Genomic DNA, 27,529 nt, shown 5'->3' with positions numbered 1-27,529 from the left:
GAACTTGCTGTCAGAAGACAGCCTACAGCTGAGCTGCGGGAAACTGGGGCCTCCCTCATTTCCAAGGGAGAGGGGGCGGCTTCAGAAGGATGTAGTAACGCACACATCCGTGCATCCTGTGCACCAACACACGACTCAGAGCAAAGGGGTTTCCTTACCTGTCTCAGCCTGGGGTGCCTGCCTTGGGGGAGCATCCCTGCTGGGCACTCAGGCTGAGTACTGCCACCCCCAAGGTGCCCAGCCATGTCCCTTCTGTAAACCCAGCTCTAGTTGTGTTTGATCCGTGTCATCTTCTCACTGAGACACTGAGGCACAGAGAGGGGAAGAAACTTGCTCAAGGACATGGGACAGAAAAGAGCAGAAGCCCCCAGCAGGCAGGCCGGGATTCTCATCTCTTGCTCTCCTCCTTCACCACACAGCCTTCACTGGCACCGACCAGGCTGGTGAATCAGGGGTCGGGGCAAAGTCCTCCCCACGGGCAGGTCATAGGGCCTTCAAACCCACCCAGATGTCAGCCCCTGGGACACAGTGTCCCGATTTGGGGAAACATCCCCTCTAGATCTGGGCTCCTGCAACCACTATGTATTATTTTTCCCCCCTCATATTTTGCAGAGTGATTTTTTAAATGCTACTTTTTAGTAAAATTTTAGAAACATGAAAACTTAAAAAAAAAAAATCACAACCAGTAGCAGCAGCAACCCTGCTCCCTTGCCAGTCAACATTGCCTCTGTCATTAACACTGCCTTCCCCCAGAGCCATCACTATCTCCAGCATCAGTCTGACTGTGCCCCCACCACCAATTCCCACCCCTTAAACTATGGTTACCCCCAGCCCTTCATTAGTGTCTCGGACTTGGCCCCAAAACCAAGCAGAAATGGTCTTCTGCCACCCTTTGGATTTCATTTCTCCTCCCACCCTCGGGGCTTATTCCAGGATCATCTGACCTGAAGCCCTTCCCAGATCCATAACCCTCCCTGCTCCCCTGAGCCCCTGGCCTCGCCTGTCCTGCAGAAACTTCGGGCTGGGCTTTGGCCCTGAAGGCCTCACTGGGGGCTGGCAGCCAACAAGGGAGCCAGGAAGGGCAGGAGGGCCAAGAGGCCCCCTCCCCAGGCCTGGCGCCCCACCCACCCAGCCGGCGGCCTGTCTGCCTTCCTGAGCTCATTAACTGCAGGTCACCGTTCAGCAGGAAAGACAAGGCGTGGGTTCTGCGGGCGTTCATTAGCCGTGAGAGGAACAGTGTGTGTGAAATTAGCAGTCACCTGAGGACCTCGATAATTTCATAATTAGGAGGCCTAATGGCTCCAGCTCTGGATGCCAAATGACTTAACCCCTTGCCTGCCGGGCACCTAACCCCCAGTCCAAGGCTGCAGTCTCCTCCCCCTGTGCCTCAATCCTGTTCATTTCTGCCACCACAGTGCCTAGCACCAGAGTTGGCACAAAGGGGCTATGAGAGCAAAGTTAATGGAGCACATGAATGAATGAATGAAGAAGTGTCTGAATGGGAAAAGAGCTTCAGCCCCCACTGCAGGTGATCAGGGGAGGAATGACTCTCCATCTGTAGGCACAGATGTGTGGTTGTGTGTGTGACTGTGTTTGTGTGCACACGCGCATGCACTTGTGGGCATAAGGGCACACACGCATGTGGATCTGTGCTGTCTGCTTCTAAGAACCTCGTCTGTGTCTGGGAGCACACTCACATCTATGGTACTCATCCTGCTGCCTGCTGTGCTCTGCAGGTGCTCTGCGATGAGGCCCCACGTGCCTCCTTGAAGCCAGCCTCCCTTGGCACCGCCTAAACACTGGTGACTCCATAATTTCTATATGGGGCATCTGGTAGGAAAAGCAGGCCTCGGGAGCTTAACTTGAACCTGCATTTGCATAGCCAGTACACCATTTTTATTTAGACTGAATGTTCATTTGGGGGGCTGGTGTTAATAAAGACAGGGGGCTAAAGCCATATCGTTTAGTATGGGGAGCTATCCTGACAGCCTCCCAAAATCCCCAGCCTCTCTCAGCCTGCTCTTCTTCCTCCCAACCTTTCTGTGGCCCTGAAGAGGTGGGGGCTGAGGTGGAAGGCAGGTCACACTGGGGTCCAAAGGCTGGATCAGGCTCTGCCTAATCTGGGAACCACAGATTCTGAGGCTCTGGTGACCCTGCCTCCCTCCGCAAATGGTGGAGTGGTGGTTGGAGAAAAGGTGAGTGTGGTGAAAGAGGAGGGGAATGAGAAGAGGGAGAGGAAGAGGTGTGGGGGGAGCAAGAAAGGGATGGGAGAACAGAAGGGGAAGAGGGCGGAAAGGATGGGAAGTCCCAAGGAGGTGAGAGAGAAGAGAGGAGAGAGAAGAGAGGAGGGGAGGGGCGAGGAGGAGAGGCAAGGAGGCTGAGAGCATTATCAGCACTTAAAAAGCGAGCAGCTCAGTTCTTCTTTGGCACAAATAATGGCTTTTTATGAATAAATCATGTGTCAGACGACTCCCAGGGAGTGGGCACGGAGGGGGGCGCGTCTGCTGGGCTCCGAGGCTGGCGGGGACGGGCCGGTTGCAGACCCCCGGCTACAGGGGTACTGCCCGCTTTCTCCTCATGGGGCCCAGCAGGACAGAGCTGTCTCTGGAATTACCGCTGGCCTGAGCCAGGAGGAGATCAGCCCTTCCTCTGAGGCGGTCCTGCTGCTCCCTGCGCAGGAGTCCAGCCTATCCCAGGGCTGGGAGTGTCCCTCTGCTCTGCTCCCCTCCCACCGCAGAGCCGCCCCGAAGATGCTCCTGGCAGGGGGACACCAGCTCTCATCCACCCGGAGAGATGGGGTGCGCCAAGACAGGAAGACACACCCAGAGAGGGAGGCGGACGGCGCACACAACTCACACAGGCGTGGTCTCTACCACCCGGGGCGCACATGTGGGCACACTCGGAGATGGGAACACTGTCATTCCTACCACACACACATACATGCATGCGCACACACATACAAATCCTCAGACGTGTGAACACTCAAACAGGGAGACCCCAACCACCACTCAGCCCACCCCCTCTCCCAGCACACTTACACTTACACACACACACACACACACACACACACGGAGCCACACAGACAAATGCATATGGTGCTTCATGGACACACACAGACCTGCACACGCACAGCAGCCGCCCACACTCCATCAGCCTAGGGTGCAGGCAGTTTTGCAACCCATATGGAGCCCAGACCCAGCTGCGCTGTCCCTGAGTCTGGGTGTGGGGTGGGACTGGGGCATCAGTCCCTGGAGAGAGCTCATTTCTGTGGTCCCCACCCAGCAAGGATGACACCTACACCCCACAGGGAGGTCCTGCCTCCCTGAACCGAGACCAGAACCAGTACAGGCTCTGCTGGCTCCGATCTCCTTTACTCTCTGCTCACAGCCACCTCCACAGTCAGTGGGGGCCACAGGACAGCCTGGGCAGTTCTGCCCCTTGCCAGGAGTTTGACCTCGGGGAATAATTCCAATTTCATATGCCCCTGAAAACAAATCTAAGATAGGTGCTACTGCCCCATCTTCCAGACCTAGAAACTGAGGCTCCAAGAGTAAGCGCATTGGAGCTTTCAAAGACCATGCACCTTCACAAACTCTAGGAGCCCACAGTGTCCTGGTCTTCCTTCTCTCCCTGTGCCAAGGTGTTCTGAGGTGTTCACCTGAGCAGACCGGGGTGGCCTGATCCTCCCACTCTGCATCATCCCCCAGGCCATTCCCAGCACCTCCGTGACAACCTCCATGCTCTTGCTTCTCTGACCTCCCTGTCCAGCCCACACCTTCCTGGGCTTCTGACCTCATTATGCAGCTGGACATCACTGGGTCACCATGTTGCCCAATGCCAGGGAATGCCATTCACACAATACATATGTTCCCAAACATCCCCCCCAAATCTCAAGGGGTCCTATAGGACACACTTAAAAGTCAGCCCATGTGGCTGAGCACACTGTCTTCCCCAGGACTCTTCCTGCGTCAAAGTTCTCAGGGAAAGAGCCCTGTCTGCCCAAGTGCTCAACCAGAATCAGGCATCATTTGATCCTCATTCCTTATGTCCAACCTACAACCAAGTCTCAATGACTCTAGAGCCAAAATATATGTGTGAAATTATCCTTTCCCCTCCAGCCCCACTGCCCTCGCCTGTCCCTCCTGGTGAATCACCACCAGCACCTCTGGCCTGGCCACTGGCCCTCTCCCATTGTTGCCCCTTCTGGTCCACTTGCCTCTCCATCACTGGTCACCTTTCTATCTCTGAGCTCTGGCCACGCTAAATTGCTTTTTGTTCTGGAAACCAAATGATCTCTTGACTCTGGATCTCTGATCAAGCCATTCCCTCTGAATTCTTTCCTTTCCCAGTGACAACTCACCCTTTAAGGCTTGGCTGAGTCAGCGCCCCCTCCAGGCACCTTCCCCGAGTCCCCAAGCCCAAGATGTGTGCAGCTGTGTCATTGGATTCTCCATTCATTATATCTCTGATCTAAAATTGCCCAGGAACTCATCTCTGTCCCCCTCAAACCTCTAAGTTCCTTCAGAGCAGAGGCTGTGCCTGTGCTGGTCTCTATGGCAGCCCCAGTGATTGGTATAAGACCTGGCACATAGCAGGTACTCACTAAATCTTCCATGGATGAATGGATGGGTGAGGGGGCACAGGACCTGTGCTGCCACTTTATATCTCTCTTCTCATTTACTGCTCACGAGGTGTGCCAGCCGGGAAAGCAAGGTCACACGACTGGAAAACAGAGGATAAATTCAAACAGAAGTCTGTGTGTTTTCCCGCTCCGACCCTGTTTTCTCATCTGTACAATGGGAACAAAAATTACACCTAATTCGGGATCTGACACAGACATACTCTCAGTTAATACCTGTGCCTTCTCTTCCAACTCTGGCTTTTTGGGGACAGAATATCCCCAGACCAGAAACTTCCTGCAAGGCATATGTTCACAGAAACAGGTGGAGAGTCCACCTAGGCACATCTCCAGCATCCAGAACTCAGTAGGCGCTTAACCAATGTGTGTTGAGCAGACAGGCGTCTGTGAATGCTGACGCAGACGCAAACACAAAGTCACAATGGGCTCAGGGACAGGGACCCCCACCTCCGCGATCCTCGCCAATTATCTGCCTCTGCCGCCGCTCTCCTACTAGCCCAAGGCGCGGGAAATATTTAAAACAATTTTATTCATGAAAATATGCTGTACAATGCACTCTACACGGCCTCGACACGGCACACACGCACACGCTGACGGCACGGCCACGGTACACTGCCTACGATATGCGCCGGGGACACCGCGCCCATAGCCCGCCCCGACCGGACACTTATAAATATGGGAGAGAGGAGCCAGGACTGGCACGGAGAAAGGGGTGGTGGGTTGGGGGGTGGATCCAGAGCTGAGGCTAGCTGGAGAGGCTGAAACCAGTACTGGGGGAAGGGCAGGGGTGGAAGGGGAGAGGGACTCCGACCCGGAGGGGAGAAACAAGGGCAGGCGAGGATGGGTGGGAAGGGCTGAACCGTGGGGGTGGAGGTCGGAGGGTGGTTCAGGATTTGAAGGACAGCTCAAGGTGAACAGCCGATAGGTAGGTGTGGGTGTGTTTTCAGGAGAGGGGTTCCTGGCTTGGGGTGGGTGACGCAAAGACCAGTGGGAAAGTGTCAATAGGGAATCAGCCCCTACTTTGGGTGGGCGATTAGTCACGCGAGAGCCCTACCAATGATACTGAGGATTCGGAGACGCCCCCCCCTGTCGCATCTACCAGTCTACTTCCCAGACCAGCGCGTCCCACCTCATTCCTCCCCATTCCCACCCAGCCAGGAACCCAGCATCCACCCCGCGGGCTTTCCGTCTTTGGGAGGAGGCAGAGCGGGCCTCTGGGGGGGTGGGCAGGAATAGCAGGGTGCTCCAGCGCCTCCCTACCACTTCCCTCAGCGGTCAGCTTCTGCGGGCTGTCTCTAGCTGGGTTGGGGCTGCCTCCTGGATCCGCCCCGTGGAGCAGAAATGGGAGTGGGGACCCCGGGATCAGGATGGGAAGACAGAGGCCCCTGGCGGGGTGCGGGGCAGGGCACCTGGGGCGCGCGGCAGGCGGCCCTCAGCCTGGCACCCAGCTCTGGTTGGGGGGCGGGGCTCCCGCCAGGCCGGGCGGCGGCGGCGGCAGGGCCGAGTCGAAGTTGAAGTCCATTTCGTCGCTGTCCATGAAGTCGTTGAGGATGATGGACTCGACGTCGCACTCGAGGCTCCCGCTGAACATGTCGAGGTCCAGGTCGGCCGGGAAGCGGTCGGGCGCGGCACCCAGCGGCCCGGCGGCGGCCGCGTACGGCCCGGGCAGCGCGTCTAGCAGGAGGCCGCCGGGGGGGCCCCCGAAGACGGCCGCGTGTCCCGGCGGCGCCAGACCCGTCGCGCCCGCCTCGCCGGGCAGCGTCATAAGGCTGATGGGGTGGGCTAAGGCACTGCGCGAGGGCGCCGGCGGCGCGTACGGGGCCACCCCTTTGCCAGGGTAGGTGCCGGCAGCGCCCGCCAGAGCCAGCTCCCCGGGTGCACCAAGCACGGGGCCGGGCCTGGGCGCGGGTGGCGGCGGCGGCAACAGCGCGGGCAGCGCCCCGGGGCGGTAGGGCGCGGCGGCCGGCGGGAAGCTGGCCTGCTTGTTCTCCTGGATGGTTTGCATGGGCAGGCGGCGCAGAGCGCCCAGTGCCGGAGGCCCGAAGCCCCCGCCCCCGCCGTAGGCACCGCCCTTGCAGCCGCCGAAGTAGGCGGGCGTCCCGGCGCGGGCCCGCGGCCCGTACGCGTCCTGCGAGCCGTCCAGCAGCCCCTCGGGCAGCCCTGCACTGCCGCCGCCACCGCCGCCGCCGCCGCCGCCGCCGCCGTGCAGGCCCAGCGGGCCCCCCAGCTCAGCCAGGCGGGGCAGCTCCCCCGGGCAGCGTGCACCCAGCGCGGGCGATAGCGCGCTCGCCGGGCTCGGGTACATAAGCGGCGACGACGGCGCCAGGGCCTCCAGGGCCTCATCGTCTTCCAGTTCAGCTGCCTCCCCGAGCAGGGGTCTCCCACTGCCGCGGAAGTCGGCCCACGCCTCGTAGTCGTCGCTGGCGTGCGAGGCTGGGCTCGTGGCCCACTTGGCCGCGGCAGGCATGGGCCCTGGGGCTGGCGCGCCCGGGGGGCTGTCGTCTGGGCTTCGCTCGGGTGCCTGCAGCTGCTTCTTCTTGCTCGCCTTGCCCTTGATGCGCAGGAATTTGGCCCCGTTGTCCATGGACACGGCCCTGCGCCGCGGGGTCTTGCCCGTCTTTCCGCCCTCGGGGTTCAGCATCCACCAGGAGCTCTTGCCTGTGCCCTCGTTCTGCACGCGGATGAAGCGGGTGTGCAGAGACAGGTTGTGCCGGATGGAGTTCTGTGGCCAGAGACAAGGACAGGGGTGGGGGAGTGGCAGTGAGGGGATGAGTGATGGGAAGAGGAGTGTGAGGAAATCGAGGAGAGGAGGAGAGAAGAAACGCCAAAAGCAGAAGGGGAGGAAAGAGGGAAGAAGAAGGGGGAACAGGTGTAAGTACCAGGCAGGACGAACTCAGAATACCCATCCCGCACCCCAGAACCCTCCCTGCTCCCGCCGGCACAGGCAGTGTCTGTGGGGTGGGGCCGGAGCTTTGGGTCTAGTCTTGCCAGGGAGGCTACTCTTGAGGAGCCGCCTGCAGCAGGGGAGCAAGACCCCCCTCCGCACTCAGCCAAGCTCCGCCCGGGGCTAGCCAGGCTGCTAGGGGCCCCCAACAGATTATGTAAGGGCTCATGCCGCTGCGGCTCATTTGTCCGCCCCCCCCCCCACCCCACCAGCCTGGCGTGGCGCCAGGAGCCCGAAAACCCAGGGCTCCAGAAATCAATCTCGCGGTGACTGATTAAGCCCTGTTTAGAACTAATTGCTCTTTCGTGTGTGGGGAGAATAAATTACCTGCTTTAATTTCGTGTCTTTAAAATGCAACTGCAGGTAGAGAAGACTGTTAACCCTTTGCTGGGAGGGTCTGGCCAGGATAAGCAGAATCAGCTGGGGGTCCCCAAGGTGGGCAGAGGCCTACATTTTCTCCCAACTTCTTGGAGCTTCTGCGAACTCCACAGAGGCCTCCCATCCCAGTAAGCCCCTCAAAGCACATCCATCAGCCGTGGAGACCTCAAACCCCACAGCTGCTCAGTAGCCACCTTCAGGTCAGCCCAGTTCCTTTCCCTCTCCATCCACCTCATGCAAAGTAGCTTTGCCCTCAACCCCCTTCCTGGTGGAAACTGCACAAAATCCCCACAAAGCAGGTGACATCATGCCCATTTACAGACAAGAAGACTGAGGCTCAGAGAGATGAAGTGGCTTGCCTGAGGCCACAAAGCTCTCCTGCTGTCTCTGGTCCTTCCTCGGGCCTCACCTTAGCCACACCTACACATATCCTCTTGTGAATTTCTGTTGGGCTCCATATCACCGCCTGCTTTTGCCAGGCCTGGGCTGGGGACAGAGGGAGGCAGGGGAGTCCACAGCTCCACTGACCTGGCTCCTCACGGAGAACGTGGAGGACTAGAACTTCTGCAGAGCCCACCCCGTCCCACCTCTGGGGCCTCCCTGCTGGTGGCCTGGACTTCCTGGCTCTGGCACTGTTGTGGAGATAGCAGGGGTTTGGGTGTCTGAAGGGCTGGGCAGGATGCCTGGCTCTTTTCAGCCACCTAGCTATGTAACCATGGCTGTTGACTCAATCTCTAGGAGCGCATGCCTCAGTGAGCTGCTCTGAAAAAAATGGGCAACATACAGTAACCACCTCGCAAGGCTGTTAGATCATTACCTGAGATAATGTGCGTGCTAAGGGTTTGGTGTTCATAAATGTTGGTTAAATCCCTTACTCTGGCCAGAAGACCTCACTTCTTAGATCACTCCACAGACTTACTCCTTCTCTACAATCCTTAATATCAGGCCCTGAGTGTACCTGTGCTGGGCACAAACAACCCTGGGGAGCTGGCATTACCCCGTCTCCTGTACCAGGGAATGGAGGCCCAGAGGCATGATGTAACTTGCCCATGGTCCCACAGGCAGGAATGCCAGGTACCACTCCAGGTCTGCCCAGCATACGGACCTGCTCTCATCCCCTCAGCCCCAGAACCTCTGATCCGTGCGGGCTCTCCCTGCTGCATCCTTCCTACCTGATTGCAGAAGGAGGGGTCCTCTCTGCTGAGGTGGCCCTCACCCCCAGCACCAGGCACGTGCCTGACTTCTTCAGGACCCCAGGTTCCTTATCTCTGGCACTTTCTGGTCTTGGGAGACAACGGCTGGGGCCCCAAGGCACCTCCCAGCATTGCCCTGCCTGGCTCCTCCTGGTGCCCTGAGAGGAGGGGAGACGGACCCCCAGGGAGTGGTGCTCCCTGGAGTAGAAACCCCCTTTCCCGCTCCCGGCCCTGCACCTGGCTCCCCAGCCCCTCCCTCACACCTGTGCTCAGGGGCCTCTGAGGCCTCAGTTCTCAACCCCTGTGGGACTAACTGCCTAGCCAGAGGCTCCACCTCGCAGCCCCTCCAGCTGGAGGTCAGTCAAGCCACGCCTCTTTATCCATGTCACTATGTGCCAGCCCGGTTCTGAGTGCTAGAGGGTGGGAGGAGAAGGAAGGATGTCACCAAGTAGGGTACCTCCTGAGTACCTGCCAGGTCAGCCCTGGTACTGGGAGTATTTTATCTCATTCTCAGTACTTTATGATCGTTCTGTCAGTGCTCATACAACTCAGGGACTGTGAGCCCTATCTCAAGATGTGCTAAGGAAATGGCAACCCACTCCAGTATTCCTGCCTGGAGAATCTCATGGACAGAGGAGCCTGGCAGGCTACAGTCCATGGGGTCACAAAGAGTCGGACACGACTTGACTAAACCACCAACTGTGTCAAGGTGAGGTGACTGAGAGGTTATGTAAGTTGTCAAGATCATACAGTTTTAAGTGCCAGAGCCAGGCACTGATTTCAGGTTAGACTCACTCTGAGTCTAAAGGACCTCACATTCCACCATGGGAGAGAACAAGTCAGAGAATTTCCAAAGAATCTTAGGAAACCAATCCTCCATTTCTTCTCAAACTTTCCATGATGTAATCAACCCTAGAAGCTGGTAGCATGGGAAGCCGGGGGCATGTTAAAAGGTCAAAATTCTCTAAGAGTCTTGCATTTCCTTTTTAGAATTCAAGGGAATCTTGGCTTGTACTCCATGAGACTTCCAAAATTTTCTGAATATCAATAAAAATGTTTTAGATCACCGTCAAAAACACACGTTCCAGGCCTATGAAGGTCTCTATCCTTCCCCACTCTGTTCCTTGCCCAGCCAGGTACCCCTAAGCCCCAGCCTGAAACCACAGCTGGTTGGACCCAGAGAGAAAAAAGGACTTGCCCTGCGTCACCCAGGACCTGGTGGCAGAGCTGGGATTTGAGCCCAGGCCTCCTGACCTGCAGCTTGGGATGCCTCCCTGTCCTCCAGCAGGCCTGACCTGGGGCCACTCCCTCTTCCTCTCGGCCAGTTTCCTTCCCCAGAAATTGATGAGATGGGCCACTGCACTCTAGGCACCTTTGGAGTTGACAACGAAAAGTTCTTGGAATTGTTCAGTCCAGGGGTTTTCAAACTTTTTTAAGTAGTGGAACTCTTTTAGTAAATGGAATCTAACATAAAACATGAGTGTTCCACACTCAAACCAGTGGGGCTGGGGTGAGGGTAACCTGGAACCTTTTCTGCTCAGCAGCCTCCATTGGCACTTTCACAAAAAATGGCCCTTGGCAAGGAATTCTGTAGGCCACCTGGATGGGGTTGAAGCTTAGTAAGGTGCCATTCCAAGATCACCCAGGGAGGTGGCCCAGAGCTAGGTGAAGACTTAGGCCTTGGTCTGCTGAGCAGGGCTCTTCACCAGGTGTGCACTAGGCTGTGCCCCAGGAGGCCAGGCCAGGCCCTGCAGCTCATTCTGGCTCCTCAGGACCCAGCCACCTGGTACCCATCAGAGCTCCCAGCCAAGATCCTGTGGCAAGCACTGATCACATCTCACCCACAAGGCCTCCTGGGAGGCCAGAGGCCACGGAGGAGATGAGGGAGGGAGGGCAAGGAGACGCCTCTGCCAGGTAGCAGTAACCAGGGTTCCCTCTCAGAGTTGCCTAGCAACCCACCACCACAGCCAAGGCCCCGGCATGCCCAGGCTCCCCTGGTGCCCAAGCTGGGCTTCTGGGGCCTCACACCTCCATGCGGGCCTGGTGCAGTTTCCAGGATGGGACCTCCCTGACTTGGTGCCTCAGAGAGACCATTGAGGGTGGGGGCAGAGGGAAGGGACTAGGGGTTACATCCCAGCACCGCCTACTGTCCCACAGAACCTGGGTGAGAGGCCAGCCTCCGGGGCCTCAGTCAGCAGGGCGAGGAGGCTGGTACAGCACAAAAAGCAGGGCTCTGGTGTTGGATCCAGATTCCAGTCTTGGCTCTGACACCCACAAACAATCGAGCCGCACGCTTTGAACCTCCACTTCCTCAAACAGGCTACCTGCCTCCACCCTTGTTTCCCTCTAGCCTTCCACCAGGCAGCAGCTGGAGGGATGCTATAAATAACCTGGGTCATGGTCCAGTCCTGCCCAGAACACTCGGATGCCCCCATCGCACTCAGAGTAGAGAACAAATGCCTTTCCATAGCCCACAAGACCCTCTGTGACCTCCTAGGGTCCTCTCCTGACACTGTCCTGCATGATCCCTCCCATTCTTCAAACCTTCCGGGAACCTGCCAGGTACCATCCCACCTTGCCCAGATACCCACCGTCTGTCTCTCAGCTCCGTCAAGTCTCTGTTCAGATGTCACCTATACAATGAGACCTATCCTGCCTGCTCTTAACAGACGTTCCTCTGCCTTGCCATTTCTTGGCTCCCTAACCCTGCTCCGAGTTTTTCTAAAACAATTAGTGCTTTCTAAAGTACCGTATAATTTCTTTATATTATGTTCATTAATTTGTTATCTGGCTTCCCTTATATTAGAATCTAAGTTCCATGAAGCATTTCTGTCCCTTTCTTTTTCCTACCAGACCCCATGTGTTTGGTATATGCCAGGCATTTCATAAATGTTTGTTGAGTGAATGAATGAGAGACAGCAAAGGAGGGTAACATAGTCTTGCAGGGAGAATTAATGAGATTGGCAGAGTGGCTTGCACAGAATAAGGGCTGCTCCAAACTGAGAGAACACAGGACAGAATGGCAGGCAAACAGGGGAGCATCCTGGGCCACAGAGGGAAGCGCAGAGAGGAGGAAGGGCTTTGGTGAGAAGCAAAGCAGGGCTCTCAGCGTGCACAAGGCAGCTGCGCACCCTGGCCCCCTACCCTACTCGCTCCTGCTGCCCGAACAGATCTGGGTAACCCAGGGCTTGCTGCAGCCAAGGTCTCTCGCAGTCTGGACCATCTGAGCCAGAAGATGCTTCAGGAGCCCCCAGGGGAACAGAATAACCTCGTCCTTGCTGAGGGTGCCTCCTCTGTGGACAGGGTCTGAGCTGTTTGGTGGCGGCAGCTCATCCATCCAACAGGACACCCTCATCTATTCCCAGGACACCCTTCGCCCACAAGCAGTAATGCATTCATCTGACAACACAACCCCATTTATCCAGCACACCAGTCCCATTTATCCAGCAAGTACAACCTCATTTGCTAACAGCACTCCATTCACCTGACGGGCCCCCTCATTTATCCAGCAGGACACCCTCATTTATCCTCCAAGTCGGAGGCTCTCCTTCCTCCTGTGGTGTGGCTGTGTTCTCTGATGGTGCAAGCCGCCTGATCCAGCAGGACGTCATCTCTCCTACAAGTACACTTCATCCCCTGATAGTACAACCTCATTTATCTAATAATGCAGCCTCACCTTGCCTCCAAGTACCACCTCATTCCTTGACAGTACAACCTCGTTTATCTTCCAGCTCAACCTCATTTCTCCTCCCAGCACAGCTTCATTCCCTGATAGCTCAACCTCATCCAATCTTACTTTTCCAGCCAGAGCCTAGCAGATCTCAGGGCTAGGGAGTGGGGGGAGAAGAGGAGGGGTTTGGAGCAAGAAGAAGGGTCCCACCATTTGCTGTCCCAGCCTATGGAGGGCTGCCTGGCACTATGACTGTACCCAACCTTCCCAGGCCCCTGGACTTTGAGTTCTAGGTTGCATGGTCCAGCCAGTGCTCCACCATTGCCCCCCACCTCCTGTTTGGTCCCCTTGATGGCTAAAGAGAACCCACAGGATGGACTTTTTTTTTTCCAGCTCTCCAGCAAGGAAAAAACTCCACCTGATTCGATTTGTAGCATTTGCTGGTTTCTGTGGTATGGATATTCCCATCGTAGCCAATTTTAAGCTGGCAGCATGATGTCACTGAGCGCAGCACTGGGAAGAAGTTCTCCCTGATCAGCTCTCACGAGCCAGTGCAAGCCCACTCTCACACACCACTGGCACACACTCACATACCAAGGCGGGAGAAGGGCACCACCTACCACATGCCAGACGTAAGCTAGGTTCTTTAGATATGTTTCTTCTGTGAATTCTAAAAACCATCCAAACTGTGGGTTCAGTTCAGTTCAGTTGCTCAGTTGTGTCCGACTCTTTGCGACCCCATGAATTGCAGCACGCCAGGCCTCCCTGTCCATGACCAACTCCCAGAGTTCACTCAGACTCATATCCATCGAGTCGGTGATGCCATCCAGCCATCTCATCCCTTGTCATACCCTTCTCCTCCTGCCCCCAATCCCTCCCAGCATCAGGGTCTTTTCCAATAAGTCAACTCTTCACATGAGGTGGCCAAAGTACTGGAGTATCAGCTTTAGCATCAGTCCTTCCAAAGACTACCCAGGACTGATCTCCTTTAGAATGGACCGGTTGGATCTCCTTGCAGTCCAAGGGACTCTCAAGAGTCTTCTCTGACACCACTGTGGGTAGGTAATGCTATTTTATGAAGTGGGGGTGGAGAGGGGAACTAAGGCTCAAGTCGGTTAAATGACTCCTGAGACCACAAAGCTGGGAAGTGATGGAGCTAGGTCTGGGTCTCAGGGCTGTTGTATTCCAAAGCCAAGGTTCTTCTCACTCACATCCATAATGAGGTGGGGAACGCTGCCCTGCTGCCCCTCTCAGTGGCCATCCCTGCCTTGATTCTCAAGCCCAAGCTTCCTGGCTTTCATCAGAGACAGGAGACCCAAGTGTTATGCTGCCCACCCATAACAAGCCCTGTGCTACCCCCTGGCCTCTAGTACCGAGGGGATCCAGGACTCTTCCAGTTCAGTCCTGGATCTTGTGTCCATCCATCCAACCTAAAACCAGGTATGGTTGCCTCTCCAGGTTCCATTGCTGTCCAAGATTCCACCTGGCCCCGCGCTCAGGAAGCTGGGCCCACCTACCCAATGGGGATGTGACCCAGCTCCTCCCTTTGGTGCCTCCCAGAACCAAGATCACCTGTGGGGTTGCATGAGTGCTCTGATTCCCTCTGTGACTCCTATTTCCTCTCTCCCTCCTTCCTTCACTCCCTTCCTGCATGAAGAAGTACTGAGGGCTAGAGTTGGAATCCCAACCTCATCCATGTGACCTTGAGCATCTCCTGTAAAAGACAGTAACTATCCCAACATCCATGGGAAAGGGAGTGGGGCCAGGAACTGCACGACATCCCACATCTTATGGAGTCCCTGTCTCAGGCCCAGGAGCAACGCTTGTACCATCCTAAATCCCCCACCCACCTCTGGCCCAGGAACACACCTGACTCAGAGAGAGCCACAAAACTGGGGGTGGGGAAGCTAGGTGAGGAGGAGGGTCGCTTGCTCTGCTGCCTGGAGTACTCAGTCCAGACAGATTTCCTGGGAGAAGGAGTGACCTAGATGACCTCAGAGCCCTGAGGCCACATGCAAACCCTTGGTACTAGGGTCTGCAGGGAAGGAGGGGTGGAAGGGCAGGCAGGAGCATCAGAGCCACACGTGTTGACAGGTGAATGGCTTGGAGTCATTAGTGGAACAGAAGTGGGCAGCCAGGGGCCAGGAGGAACCAAATAGCAAAAGCAAGGCAGGAGGTCAAGAGACAGGCCCTGGCATCCCTCAGCCCTGCCACCCCAGAGACAATAGAGCCTACACACTCAGCCTGGACAGCAAACAAGCCAACAGCAGAAGTCCCAGCTCACCCCTACTCAAAGACCCATGGCTCCTCATCCCCCAGGGCTTGGGTCCAACTCCAGACTGACAATCAAGGGCCTCTGATGCTCTCCAGCCTCGTCACCTTCATTGCTTACACCCATCTGGAACTCCAGCCACCCTGGATGTCTCACATTTCCTGCCTTCCCACACTGTTCCCTGTGCCCTTCTCTTTCTCTCTGTGCAACTGGGTCCTCCTCTATCAAGGCGAGCTTTGTGGTGTCTTTCCCCTCTGCAAGCCCCAAAGATAACTATTCCCTCCCCATTTCTACTGCAAAAATCTACCTGTGCACTAGAGTGTAATTGTGGATGAGTCTGCCTCCCAACTTGAACTTTGTGGGCAATCCTTGGCTTATGGTAAGTCAACACATAGGTTGGAACTTTCAGTAGCCATGAACCACTCAGGCCTGGCAACTTTGCCATTTCTGTTCCACCAAACCTCAGGCTGAAGTTCCAGGTATTGGCTCCTCCTCCTTCTCCTCCTCCTGGTTTTTCCTCCAGTTCCTGGTGCCTCTGCCACCTCCCTACTCTCTGCTGACTCCTCCGGAGACTTCAACAAGTGGAGAAAGAAAGACACTACGATCACACATGCCGCACTCAGCAGTTTAAGTATCTGTAACAAACCTCTGAGTTGGTTTATTATTCTGATTTTACAGAGGAGAAACTGAGGCTTCAGGGAACAGCTGACCCACTTACCAGGGGGTAAGTGTTGCGGCAGGAATTCACACCAGGTCTGTGCTCTTCCGCCTACCCTGAGACACCTCTAGGCGAGCCTAGGCCAGACAGAAACTCTCCTGGGGAAAGGGCACCAGGAACTGCCACGCTGGCTCAGCAACCCCTGCACAGATCTCCTCTCTCTTCCAGGATTAAAGGGGATCCCCAATTGCCAAGCCATTCAGGCCCCTCCAAGCCCCTCCTCATTCTGATCCCCTCCCTTGCTCTGCTGGCAGCACCTCCCACACCCCTGCCCCAGGCCTTGGGAGCAGCTGCAGTGACCTCACCCAGCCCTGCCCTGGCCCGGCTCTGGGGAGGGCTCAGCAGCTGTGCCCCAGCCCTGCAGGCTGGCTGGGGGTTGGGGGTGGAAAGGAAGAGTGGGCATGGTGCCAAGAGAACCATCTGCTCTCCCAGGGGCATGGCCACCCGCACAGACACTGGCCTTACCCCCAGGGTCTGCCCTTGGCCCTCTGTCCCCATGCCAAGGGGCTCCAGGAGGCCCACGCAGCCCACCCAGACTGGGGCACCAGCCCTCATCTGCTGTCTGTCTTCTCCCGGAGCCTGAGAGGTCCTTGCAGGGCACGTTGGAGCACGAATGTCCACTGAAAAATGAACAAATGCTCGGGGTAAGTTCTCGGGGGCAGAGGCCAGAGGCCAGGGCTGGGTGTGCTGAGCACTGCCCGCCCAGCCCCAGTCTTGCCAAGCCAAGAGCAGGCAATCCCCTGGGGGATGGGGGCCTCCATCCCCTCACATCTGCTCAGCTGGCAGGTGCTGCTGGCAGAGGGCAAGCCCCTTCCCCCACAGCCCCAGCTCAGGTTACAAAAGGAGGCAAGGCCAGCTGAGGACAGGGGGAGGGGACAGGAGGGGTGGAGGAGGCCTCACAGCTTCCCAGAGTGTTGGGGGAGGGGAGCTCAGATCCCCAGATGGGACTCAGAGCCAGAGAGGGAAGGACCATGCCCAAGGTCACACAGCCTGCCAGTGGGCAAAGAGGAGCCAGCATCTAGGGGCAAGTAGTGCTGAGTTCAAGGGTGACCTTGGGTAAATCACTGCCCTCATTTGTGAAAACACTGCCTGAAACCTGCCTGCTTGCCCTCAAGGCCTCAGGGAAAGCTCTGTAGGCTACAGAGCAGCATATGGAACCTCCTGATTCCCTCACACCCCAGGGACAGAAAGGGAGCGACTAGAAGAAGTCTTGCCCCCACCCCCGACACATATACAAGTCAGTGTCTCTCAGGGATCAGGGCCCAGGACCCCCACCCTACATAGGGCACGGACAGTTATCTCCTTTCCTTTGCCAGAGCGATGAGCAACTAACAGTATTTGCTCAGATTTCACTGGGGACTTAACATATAACTCTCCTTAGATGTAATTCTCACAGCAAAGCTTGGACATATCTTATTATTATCCCATTTTGCATAAGGAAACTGAGGCTTGGATGCTCAAGGCTACACAGAGGGTGGGTGGCAAAACTAGGACTGCTCCTCCCTGCTTGCCTTGAGACTCTTACCCGCACCACTGTCTTACCTCTGAGATCCTCAAGGCACCAAAGCATGCTGCCTGGCACGTCAGGCCTGGGATCTTGGAAGTCTTGGGGCCTCTACTCTTTCTCAGATTCATCTTCTATCCTGAATCCCAGTATGAGGCCCACAGTGGGCCTCTGAGCCAGTCTCTTCCCCTGCCCCAACCCTCCATACTATCCTTTCTGCCCATGTCATCCCTCATCCCCCACAGCTTGGAGTGCCAACTTCTTGGTGTGGCATTCAAGGCCACTCACCAGCCGGCCTCTGCTTGCTTCTCCAGCCTCAAGTCCTGCTGGGCTCTGGCTAACATAGCCAGACCCTGTGAGGCTCCCAAAAAATCCTGAGGGTTTAACTTTTTTGCTTCATTCTCTTCCCTCACCTCCAAATACCCACAGCGTATTATCTGTCCCTCCATCATGACCCTGGGTCATTTTTATCCTCATCTTATTTCCCCAGCTGGACCTGCAGGCATTTCGAGGGCAGGGAGCCAGTCTGGTTCCTCTGAGCAGCGCTGCACAGTGGGTGCCCAGTGGGTGTAGGCCTGGATTAAAGTGAGTGGAGGAAGCAGCCATCAGCCCCAGGACCTGCAGATGGAGAGGGGGCCGATGTCAGCTCCCTCCCTCTGGGAGCTCTGGGTTGCAGAAAGGGAGTCAGGATCCCAGAGCCAACCCCCAGGCTGGAAGCCTCAGGGCCAAACTCCAAGGGAAATAAATCAGAGAGACAATGTTGCTGGTGGAGGCCAGCCTGCACTAGCCTGGAAGGAGCACCGGGTTAGGGAGGAATGGCCCAGGGGAGTTTCTTTTCTGTCACTGCCAGTGGGATACTATGAGAGCCTACTTTGTGTCTCTCAGCCTCACTTTCCTCATTTGCAAACTGGGGACAGTAGCAGTACCAGCTTCACAGTTTGCTGTGAAAATTAAATGGGAGCACGCCTGTCACTGCACGTGGTGGTTGCATCTCCAGTTGGAAGAGTTCTGTGTGTGGCTGAAGCAAAGGCCAGAAGACGAGAGGGGTGGGTGATGTGGCTGGAGAGGTTGACTGGGGCCAGGAGGTCAAGACCTGGTGTGGCTAAGGCCCCAGGACTGGTCCCTGTAAGAACAGCACACGTGGTCTCACCTCCCCCACCAGACAGGGAACTAGCAGAGAGCAGGGACTGCGACTTTCCAGTTCCTCACGGGCCAGCGCCAAAGAGGCCTGCCTGCCGAGGATTCGTGCTGATGACCGCTCCCCTCCCTCCTGCAGCCAAACGCTCTGTGGCAGAGCACAGGAGGGCAGGGCGGGGCGGATGAATGGATTCTTGGGGGTGGAGGCGTGGGAGTGGTTTCAGTCCCTTGAAGCTGACTGCATGGGGCTCAACTCCCTGGAGGACCCAGAAAGAGTGAGGAAGAGAGGTGTGGGCTCAATCTGAGCAGCCTGCTTGGAGGAGAAGGTGGTCCACCCTGGGAACAGAAGACAGGGGGGACAAGCAGGAGTCAGGGAAGATACCATCTAAGGCATCAGTTTAGAATCTGACCTGTCACCAGACAGACCTGTTAAAATACAGATTTCAAAGCTCACCCGCTGACAGGCTGATACAGAGGGTCTCAGACAAGGGCTGCAGACTGTACTACCTAAAAGCTTCTAGGTGACTCAGATCATCAGCCAGCTCTGCCAACAACTAAGGACTTGAGGCAGGATTCTCAGAAAGACACACTGGGTTTCAGAATCACCTAGTAGGTAGGTTTTTGTTTAAACTACCCAAGCACCTGCCTAGTTTCTGAGGGGTGTCCCCAGGGATCAGCCCCCGAGAGTGGCTGAGAAATGAAACTCCCCTGAGCCCCACACAGCAGTCGTGGCAAGCAGGTGACAACGGCAGTGGTCTGGGTTGACAATTCCAGCATCAGGTATAAAGATGGCAGCGCGAGGGCAGTGTGGGATCAGAGGCAGCAGGGAAAATGGGAGCGAGGGCAGGGCCTGGACAAGGCCAGCAGAGGGCTCAGGGGCCCGAACAGAGCAGTTTGGGCTTGGTTGGCTTCCAAGGGAACTGAGCAACTCTGGAGAGTTCTGGAGTGAGCAGGAGTGAGCCTTGGGGCAGGAGGACTAGTTGGGATGTGGGCTGACACTGCACTGGCATTGGGAGATGGTGACACATGGTAGCAACAGACAGGTCTGCATCTAAACCCAGGCTCAGCCTTGTTTCAGCTATGCTGCCTTGGCAAGAGACTTCGTCTTTTCCTCAATTTCCTCAGCTGCAAAATGGGGCTATTATCACATACCTGGCAGGACCCAGGGAGGATGAAATGGGAAGATTTATGTGAAGTGCCCAAATGACTGCCTAGCACCCAGGAGTTAATTCTCTTAATTCTTGTTCCCCTTCCCACAAGAGGCATCCCTCTTAGAGACCAGAAAGGTTTCCCTGCAAAGATGGAGGCCCTGGCGGGGGAGGGTGTGGGAGGCCCCTCCCGCACAAGCCACCTGGCCCCCCTCCCACCTCCACATATGGGTTGGGGGGTGGGGAGAGGCAGCAAACAGCCAAACCCTCCCAAACAGGAGTTGGTTTCCATGGTAACCAGGGTGCCAGGAGGAAGGGGGGCATTCCAGATCCAGCTGTCCCCCCTGAGCACCCTACCCGGGCCCCAGAGTCTCCACTGATGCCCACCTAACACCCTGGACCCCCATCTGCCTGCTCTGGGGGGACAGCTGGGACTGCCACGAGCACTCCCTTCACTGTGCTCAGAGTATGTCTGCCACCCGGGTACCGCCAGGGGCAGGGTAGGCAGCCCCAAACAGGAGTCCCCAGTTCGAGTGCATCCACACTGCTACTCACCTGCTTCCGCCCATGAGAAGCCCCATCAGTACTCTGCGCCCCCAGGCCCAACTAACCCATCACGGCTCTTAGAACCAGAGGGTTTATCCAGTTACAGCCCCCAAAAGGGCCAGAGACAGGGTGAGTTAAGGCCCTTTGGCTATGGATGAGAACACAGAGGACCAGAACGGGAGAGTGCTTTGCTCCAGTTCAACACACTCGAGATGAAGGTCTCCTACAGGGGCTCTCCCCACCCCTCACCCACTCCCAACTCCATAGCTCCAACAGACCCTGAAGGGCTGAGCTAGGACACCTGGAGCAATGCTCCAGAGAGATGGGCCATGGCCAGAGAAAGAAGAAAGGCCTAACCACCCAAAGGTCTGTCTGGCAACAGAATGGGCAGTGCTGGAGGCTGCAAGCTCCCAGCACCTAGGAGTGTGTGAGAAAGGGAGTAATCTAGGAAGGAGGCTTGACAGCAGGTAATGGGCTCCATGACTCCCCAGTTCTCCTGGAGACGGAAGTCAGACTTGGATGTGAAAGGAGTAGGCACCAACGTGAACCTGTTTCTTGGGGACCCATCCACAAGATGGTAGGCAGGCTACAGGCTCAGATAGGGAAGGGGTGCTGAAGAGTCAGCTGCGAGGTAAGGGAGACAGTGGTGGAGGGGCTCTCCCTGCTACAGCCATACCCTAGAAGCCCTCACCCACACGCGAAGCCCGCGACCATACCTGCACTCCTCACAAGACACAGAGGGGCTTCCAAAGCTCTTTGGACCCCATTTAGCAGCCACCACCAGCTCCACTCAAAGAGAAGAGAAGGTGGGCTGCTAGAAACAAGCTTGCCCCCTTTCCAAATCCCTCCCGACCCCAGCCCTAATGGCACAGGAGGAAACACGTGAGTTTGGGGTGTATAAGGGGGTTCAGTTCCCAGGTATGCCAGTTCTTAGGGAGGTGATCCTAAGACAAGCCACTTCTCCACCTGGGAAAGAGGGATGCTAACACTAGCCTGGACCTGTGGGTGCTTGCTCCCCAGCCCTCTGAGCCCTTCCCCTTCCCTAGCAGAGCCCCTCCACTCCACTCAGTCCTGAAGCTGGGTCCTCAGGGCCTGCAGACAGGGGAGCCCCAACCCGCAGAAAGTGGGGGCTGGTGGGGGGGACGCTGAACTTTCGAACCTCTACACCCCCCTCCCCGCGCCGTTCATTACCTTAACAGGAGTTAAAAATAACCGTCTCATCTCTTTAAATTAGTCTGTCTGCAATTACCGCCTGGCACGGCGCTGCCCGCCATCGTCCCGCTGGAGCGGCGCCAGGTGGCAGGCGGGGGCCCTCACCCTGTCTGTCGGTCTGTCTGCCTGCCTCCGGGTCCGCCCCTCCTTCTCCCCGCAGAGGTGCAGCTATCCCAGGGGCCTCCTGGCGGCCCTGCCGCTCGAGCTCCCCAAGTTGCTGGGGAGGGGCGGCCCGGGGGGCCACACACACGGCTGGCAGAAGTGAGGGGGCCTTCGTGGAGCAGAGGACTGGGAGGGGATGGCGGGGGGGGGGGGGGGGGGGCGGGGCACGGTAGCGGGGGAGGGGCGCCGGGAGGCCCGGGAAGCCGGAAGGGCCCGCCGCGCGCCAGCGCTCGTGGGTGGGTGTGAGCAGGTGGCCGTGGGAGTCTGCCGGGCGTGCCAGCAACTGTGCCAGGAGCGGCTGGCACGGGCTTGTGCCCAGGAGGCGGGCAGCTGCCAGCCCCCCGCTCGTGCAGCGCGGGGGGTGAGGACACCCCCCAACCCGGGCTCACACCGCCTCCTCCCACACCCTCACCAGCCCTCGGGGCTGGGGATCCCCGGAGGACAAAGAAGGAGGAGGGAGCCCCGCTGGAACGGGCTGCGGGGAGGAGAGAAGGGGGAGCCCTGCAAGCAAAAAACTGCTCAGCCGGGCTGTCGCAGGACCCTCCTCCTGGCCTCAGGGAGCAGCCCCTCCCTTCTAGACCCCACCCCACCTAGGACCTACTGGCCGGCCTGGGTGGGATCCGGGCGGGGGTGGGGGGGCATCACCCCTCCTGACCCCACCCCACAACAGCCAAGGTGCTCCAGGCACTGAGGGAGAAGGGAAGTTCCCCTCCACTGGGCGCCTCCCAGACCCGTCCTGGGGACAGGAATGGGAGGCACCCAAGCCTGGCCTGAAAGCTCCCAGGGGAGCTGGCAGCGAGGAAACACAAAAGCAGGCAGAGCAACTCCAGGGGTGGAAGTGGAAGGAGCTCCAGGACCCAGAGCAGCCTGGAAGGCTTCCTGGAGGAGTCCAGCACTAGGGAAGGAGGGGCTAGAGTATCAGAGGAAGTGGGAGACCCTCCTTGGATGGTAAGGGACAGGGAGGCCTGCTGGCAGGCTACAGTCCATGGGGGTAGCAAAGAGTCGACATGACTTAGCTACTGAACAACAAAAACAACTTGGATGTGGGATAGCCACGTTTCCGGACCCGGACCTGGAGACCCTATGCCCTGATGGCAACTCTTCCAGCCTCTCCGGCACCAAGCCCAGTCTCTCTTCGGGCTTCAGCCTGCTGGGTGCCTTGTGCCTGCTGTTGATCTTGCCTCCTCCAATTCCTCTCTGCAACACCTCTAACTGTCATCCCACATCCCTGGTTGGGCCACAGGGCAAAGGTCAAGCCCTTCCTGATCTGGCCCGCTCGGCCTTTCCCATGACACAGCCCTGCCACCTCCAGGAGCCCTTAGTTCCAGCCTGGCATGGCCAACAGTCTCCCAAACCCAGTGTATGAATTCCACCTCCCTGTCTTTGCATATGCAGTCAATATCCCTTGGAAGTCTTTCCCCCCAATTCTACCCGCCCTCCCCACCCAGTGAAGAAAGACCAGATCAAGTGCCATCTTCTCTGGGAGGGCTTGCCTGGCTCCCCAGCGGATCTCCCCGTTTTCACCACACCCCTGTCCCCCAGCCCTGCCCCCCCAGTCCCCACTCCCTAGCCCTTCCTGCCTGTAAAACACAGGGCTTGGGTAACCCTGATGCATCCTGAAGGTAGGTCCAATGCCTCCCCCACTGGTCCCCCCACTCTATCAATCACAGGGTTCAGTACACCCCAGGGGCTGAAGGGCAACCCTTATGTGGGGGAGGGGAGGGAGGAAGGAACAATGGGTCCCTGGCCCCAACCCTGGCACCTGAGGTGTCCCACAGGCTCTGTAACCAGAGGGTGGCTGGGAGTTGGGAATGGCCCCTCCACCCAGCCCCTGGAAGGACAGACTAGGAATAGGGGAACAGGTGGTGGGAGGGGCGGGAATGAGAGGGGAAGGAGGCTCCCTGGGGAGCTGGATGCAGGTGGGATAGGAGGAGGACAGCCATTGAGGGGATGAGATGGGAAAGACCAGAGGTCTCTCTGAACAGCCCTCCTCCGCTGCTGCGGGGGTCTCTGCCAGGGTCTAGGTGAGGAGCCTGAGGACCCCTCACCAGTGCCCCTGCCCAGGGCAAGCCTTCCTGAGCCCAGGCACAGGGAGAAGCAGTGTGTCCCCAGCAGTGTGGTGCAGAGGAAACTGCATCCAACGGGCAGGCGGGAGGCCTGGGCCATCATCCAGGGCCTGCCACTCACTGATGACCTGAGGAGAGTCCCATTCCCTGCCAGGGCCTCAGTCTCACAGTCTGCAAAATGAACTCATGGGACTATATTATCTCCAAGTACCTTCCCAATCCCATTCTCAGATTAGATCCATCCCTGTTTGAAAGCTGCCAGTGTCCCCCTCCCACAACCAGGGCAAGCAGGACACTATTCCAGAGGCTCTGGGTCCCTGGAGGGAGACACACCTAGATTGGAATCCAGCCTTCCCATCTCCTGACTGTGACCTTGTGCAGTTTGCTTCTCCAGTTTGTGCCTCAGGGCCCAGTTCTATAAGTAGTGACAGTAAAACCCACCTCAGGCAGTGCAGAGGGCATTAAAGGTGACACCTGGCACAGATGCCTGAAGCTGCCTGGCAGAGGGCTTGGCCCTGAGACCCTCAGTGCACTGCAGTTTTTTCCCGGGTTCAAGCCTCATGTTCCCTCTTGCCATCTTCCCCATCATCCCTAATCCTTCAACTCCAACTGGAGCTCTGCCTCCTGCAGGAAGCCCTCCTGGCTTGCTCTGACTCACAGTATCCTCCCTGGTCTCAGCACCCTCTGCACCATCCACTCACTTCTTTACTCTTTTACCAGATATGCACTGGTAGCTCCTGGTGCCAGGCTCTATGCTTGGTGCCATGGGCACAAAGATTGATCTAACTACTGCCACTGTTTTCCAAAGAGGGTGGGGAAGGGAAATGAGACAGGACACAAAAGACTAAGACTTATGACAGGTAGGGAGAGGACCAGAGATGAGGGAGTCCTGCGCTAGCTAAAAGGAGTTAGGGAAGGCTTCCTGGAAGAGGTGTCTGAACTCTGTGCCCTTGACGACAGGGACTATCCACAAGGAGAAGTGAAGGGTGGGACAGTGCAGGGGAGGGAGGTGGGAGCAAAGCACAGGACCCACTTAGGAGGAACAAGTGTTCTGCTGGGGGCTGAGCCCAAGGGGGACCAGCTAAAGGATGGAGAGGAAGACTCAGGCCTGCCACTCCAGCCTGCATCCCCACCCAGCAGTGGCCAGAGAGACAGAGGAGCTGCCAGCATAAAGCCTGAGAGCCGTGGGCTCCCAGGTCAACTCCCAGGTCAGCACAGCTGCTGGGCATCTCGCGCTGTTCCTGTCCATGAGCCTCCCCTCCTCCACTGGCACACTCCTTCCCCTGACCCTGCCTACCACCACCAGCCACAGCCCCTTGCCTCCATTTAGGGATGTCTCCCTCATAGAGACCCCCTCTTGCACAGGGAGCCTGGCAGCTTACAGGCCCTAGGCATGGCCTGACCACTCCCACCCCCCAACCTCCTCTCCTCCAAAGGCATCCACGGTCCCCATTCCCCAACAAGTTAGCCAGGGTAGGGTCGGGAGGCCACAATCCAGTCAAGACCCCGTCCTCTCCCAAGATGGCTCTCCCCTTTCCAGTGGTTGGTACTGAGGCCTCCCTGGGGTGCCCCTCCCCCTTCCCCCACCCCAAATGCATCTGGGCTCAGAAAATCAGGGAAGTGGGAGACAGACAGCCTGGGGTGGGCACAGACAGATCCCCAGGTCTCAACACCCTGCCCTCACACCAGCAGGGGTCATCACCAGCCCACCATGCTGATCCAGCCAAGGGGGGGGACAGCAGCTGCCCCATGGAGAACTCAGATCACCTGACCAGTTCCCCACCTCAGACTGGCTGGTGCCCTAGGGTGAACTCCTGGCACTACAGAAAGAACTGTGGGCCTAGGGTCGCATTCCTCACCCTGAAGCCAGCTTCAGGGAGGGCAGCGGGAAAGATTTGGGAGGAAAGCAGCCACTGGCCCCAAGTCATTATTTCAGCTCTTTAAGGAGGGTGCCCTGGTGGAGAGGGTAAAACAAGAGTAACACAAAGCAAACTCGTGCGGGTAACAGAGGGGTCCCCAACGTCTGAGGCCTGAGAATAGGTTCTTCTGCTATGCCCCCAAGGATGGGGTGAGGGTATCCCTCAGAGGTGCCTCAAAGTGGCAGTCGCTTGTCACCCCACCAGACCTCCCACCCTGCATCCAGAGTATGCACACAGCTGCTCCCAGCACGCCCCCGCCTGTCGGCCAGCCGGCCCCACGCCCTGGGCACACACTCTGTGACCCCTGGGGATGCCCCAGGGTTTCCCTCCAGACCGCCCACCAGGTGCCCAGGGGCATCTAGCAGCCCTTGGACGCCCCAGCCAACGGCTCTAGCACCCCTCCCCAGCCGGAAGCCCCCACCTTCCAGCCGGCCGAGCTGTTACTGTCGCCTTTATCCTTGAAGTAGGGCACGTAACGGACCATCCAGTCGTAGATCTGCGAGAGCGTGAGCCGCTTGTCCGGGGCGCTCTCGATGGCTTTGGTGATGAGGTCGGCGTAGGACAGGTTCCCCCACGCGTTCCGCCGGGAGCTCTTCGCTTTCCGCAGCGGTCCGACCTCCGCGCCCAGCGGCGGCGCTGGGGCCATCGGCGGGGCCGTGGCCCGGCGCTCCGGCCCGCAGTCCTCGGCGCCCTCGGCCACCCCCGAACCCAGCGCTCCGTCCTCGTCGCCGACCAAGTCGGGCTGCGGCAGGGGCCAGGTACACGAGCGCGGCCGGCTCTGCGGCGCGAAGTCCGGGTCCACGTCCACCTGATGCGCTCGCAGCTTCGCAGCCATGGTCCCGCCCGGCTCGGGCGAGGAGGGGAGGGGGGCTCCGCGGAGGGTGGGCGGGCGGCTCCGGGATCTGCGCGCCCCGGGGAGGCCCGCGGGAGGGGTCCCTGGCGGCGCCGGCTCAACCGCGGGGCGCCATGGGCCAGGTCGCGGAGACAGGGGGCTGGACGCTCTGGGAAGCCCGAAGGGAGGAAAAGAGGGGGGCAGTGAGAGAGCGGCGGCCGCGGAGCCCAACGGGCACACACCTCGCCCAGCCCCGCTTCTAGCACCTGCCGCCTGCTTGTGCCTGCAGCCACCACCGCCACCGTCGCTGCCGCTGCTCCCCCGGCGCCGACCCCGCACGCGGGCCCCGCTCTCCCGGGACGAAGCCGGACTGCACCATGCCGGAGCCCGAGCCGGTGCCGGAGCCCGCGCCGCCGCCGCCGCCCCGTGAATGCCGCCGCCGCTCCGGCTCCAGCGCCAGCTCCCGCGCCTGCCGCGCTCAGCGCCGGCTGCACCTCGGACGGGCGGGGGACGGGGAGGGGGGCGGGCCCGGCGCGGGAGAGGGCGGGGCGTGCCCGCCCGCGGCCGCGGAATCCTCTGGCGGGCCGGGTGCCCCGCCTGCGGGCTGGAGGCGGAGGCGCGGGGCTCCCGGCCGGGGGCGACCCCGCCGCAGCCCCTGCATGCAACAGCGCCGCCTACGGAGCAGGGAAGACGAGGCGGGCGCGACCCCGCCCCCTGCTTTGCTCTAGGGGAGGGGGCGCGGGGGCGGGGCCCGAGCACTCTCATTGGTCCGAAGCAGGGCTGTCCCGCCCACGGACTCGGCAGGATCCCTCCCCTGAGCGCGTCAGCGGGTTATTGTTACAACCCGGGGTTTCCCGGGGCAACAGGGATGAGGCGGGGCTCAGAGCACATGGCCCCGCCTTCTATTCCCGGGAGGAATGCCCCGCCCTCTGTTTCTAGACCCTTGGTATTTCCAAATCTTCGTTCCAGAAACCTGGTGGGGTGGATGATGGAGTTCTATTCTTTGTGCCCTGGGCTGGGGAAAAGGAGAGGGTCAAGAACACCTGAGTTCTGGGTCAGGCTTGACCACAATTTTGGCTTCTCCATCTGCAAGTTGTTTTTCGTAGGCATTCAGAGTGCCTGGTTTAACGTGTAGTAGAATCAACCTGGAGAGCTTGTTAAAACGTTTTACTGGGCCCCAGCCAGAGTA

General features: G+C 58.3%; 1 protein-coding gene across 1 annotated transcript; it reads right to left on the bottom strand.

Annotated features, from left to right (window-relative positions):
• Positions 1–5,149: 5,149 nt before the first annotated feature.
• FOXO6 (forkhead box O6) lies at positions 5,150–26,835 on the bottom strand. The gene is made up of 2 exons (XM_069552189.1): positions 25,930–26,835; positions 5,150–7,361 (listed from the first exon to the last, which is right to left on the bottom strand). Exons 1-2 carry the CDS (start codon positions 26,341–26,343, stop codon positions 6,072–6,074), a joined length of 1,704 nt encoding a protein of 567 aa, XP_069408290.1. The 5' UTR covers positions 26,344–26,835; the 3' UTR covers positions 5,150–6,071.
• Positions 26,836–27,529: the final 694 nt, after the last annotated feature.

Source organism: Ovis canadensis, chromosome 1 (assembly GCF_042477335.2).
Source record: "Ovis canadensis isolate MfBH-ARS-UI-01 breed Bighorn chromosome 1, ARS-UI_OviCan_v2, whole genome shotgun sequence".
NCBI lineage: Eukaryota > Metazoa > Chordata > Mammalia > Artiodactyla > Bovidae > Ovis > Ovis canadensis.
Note: the sequence above shows the minus strand (reverse complement) of the source record. Positions and strands in the feature narration are given on the sequence as shown.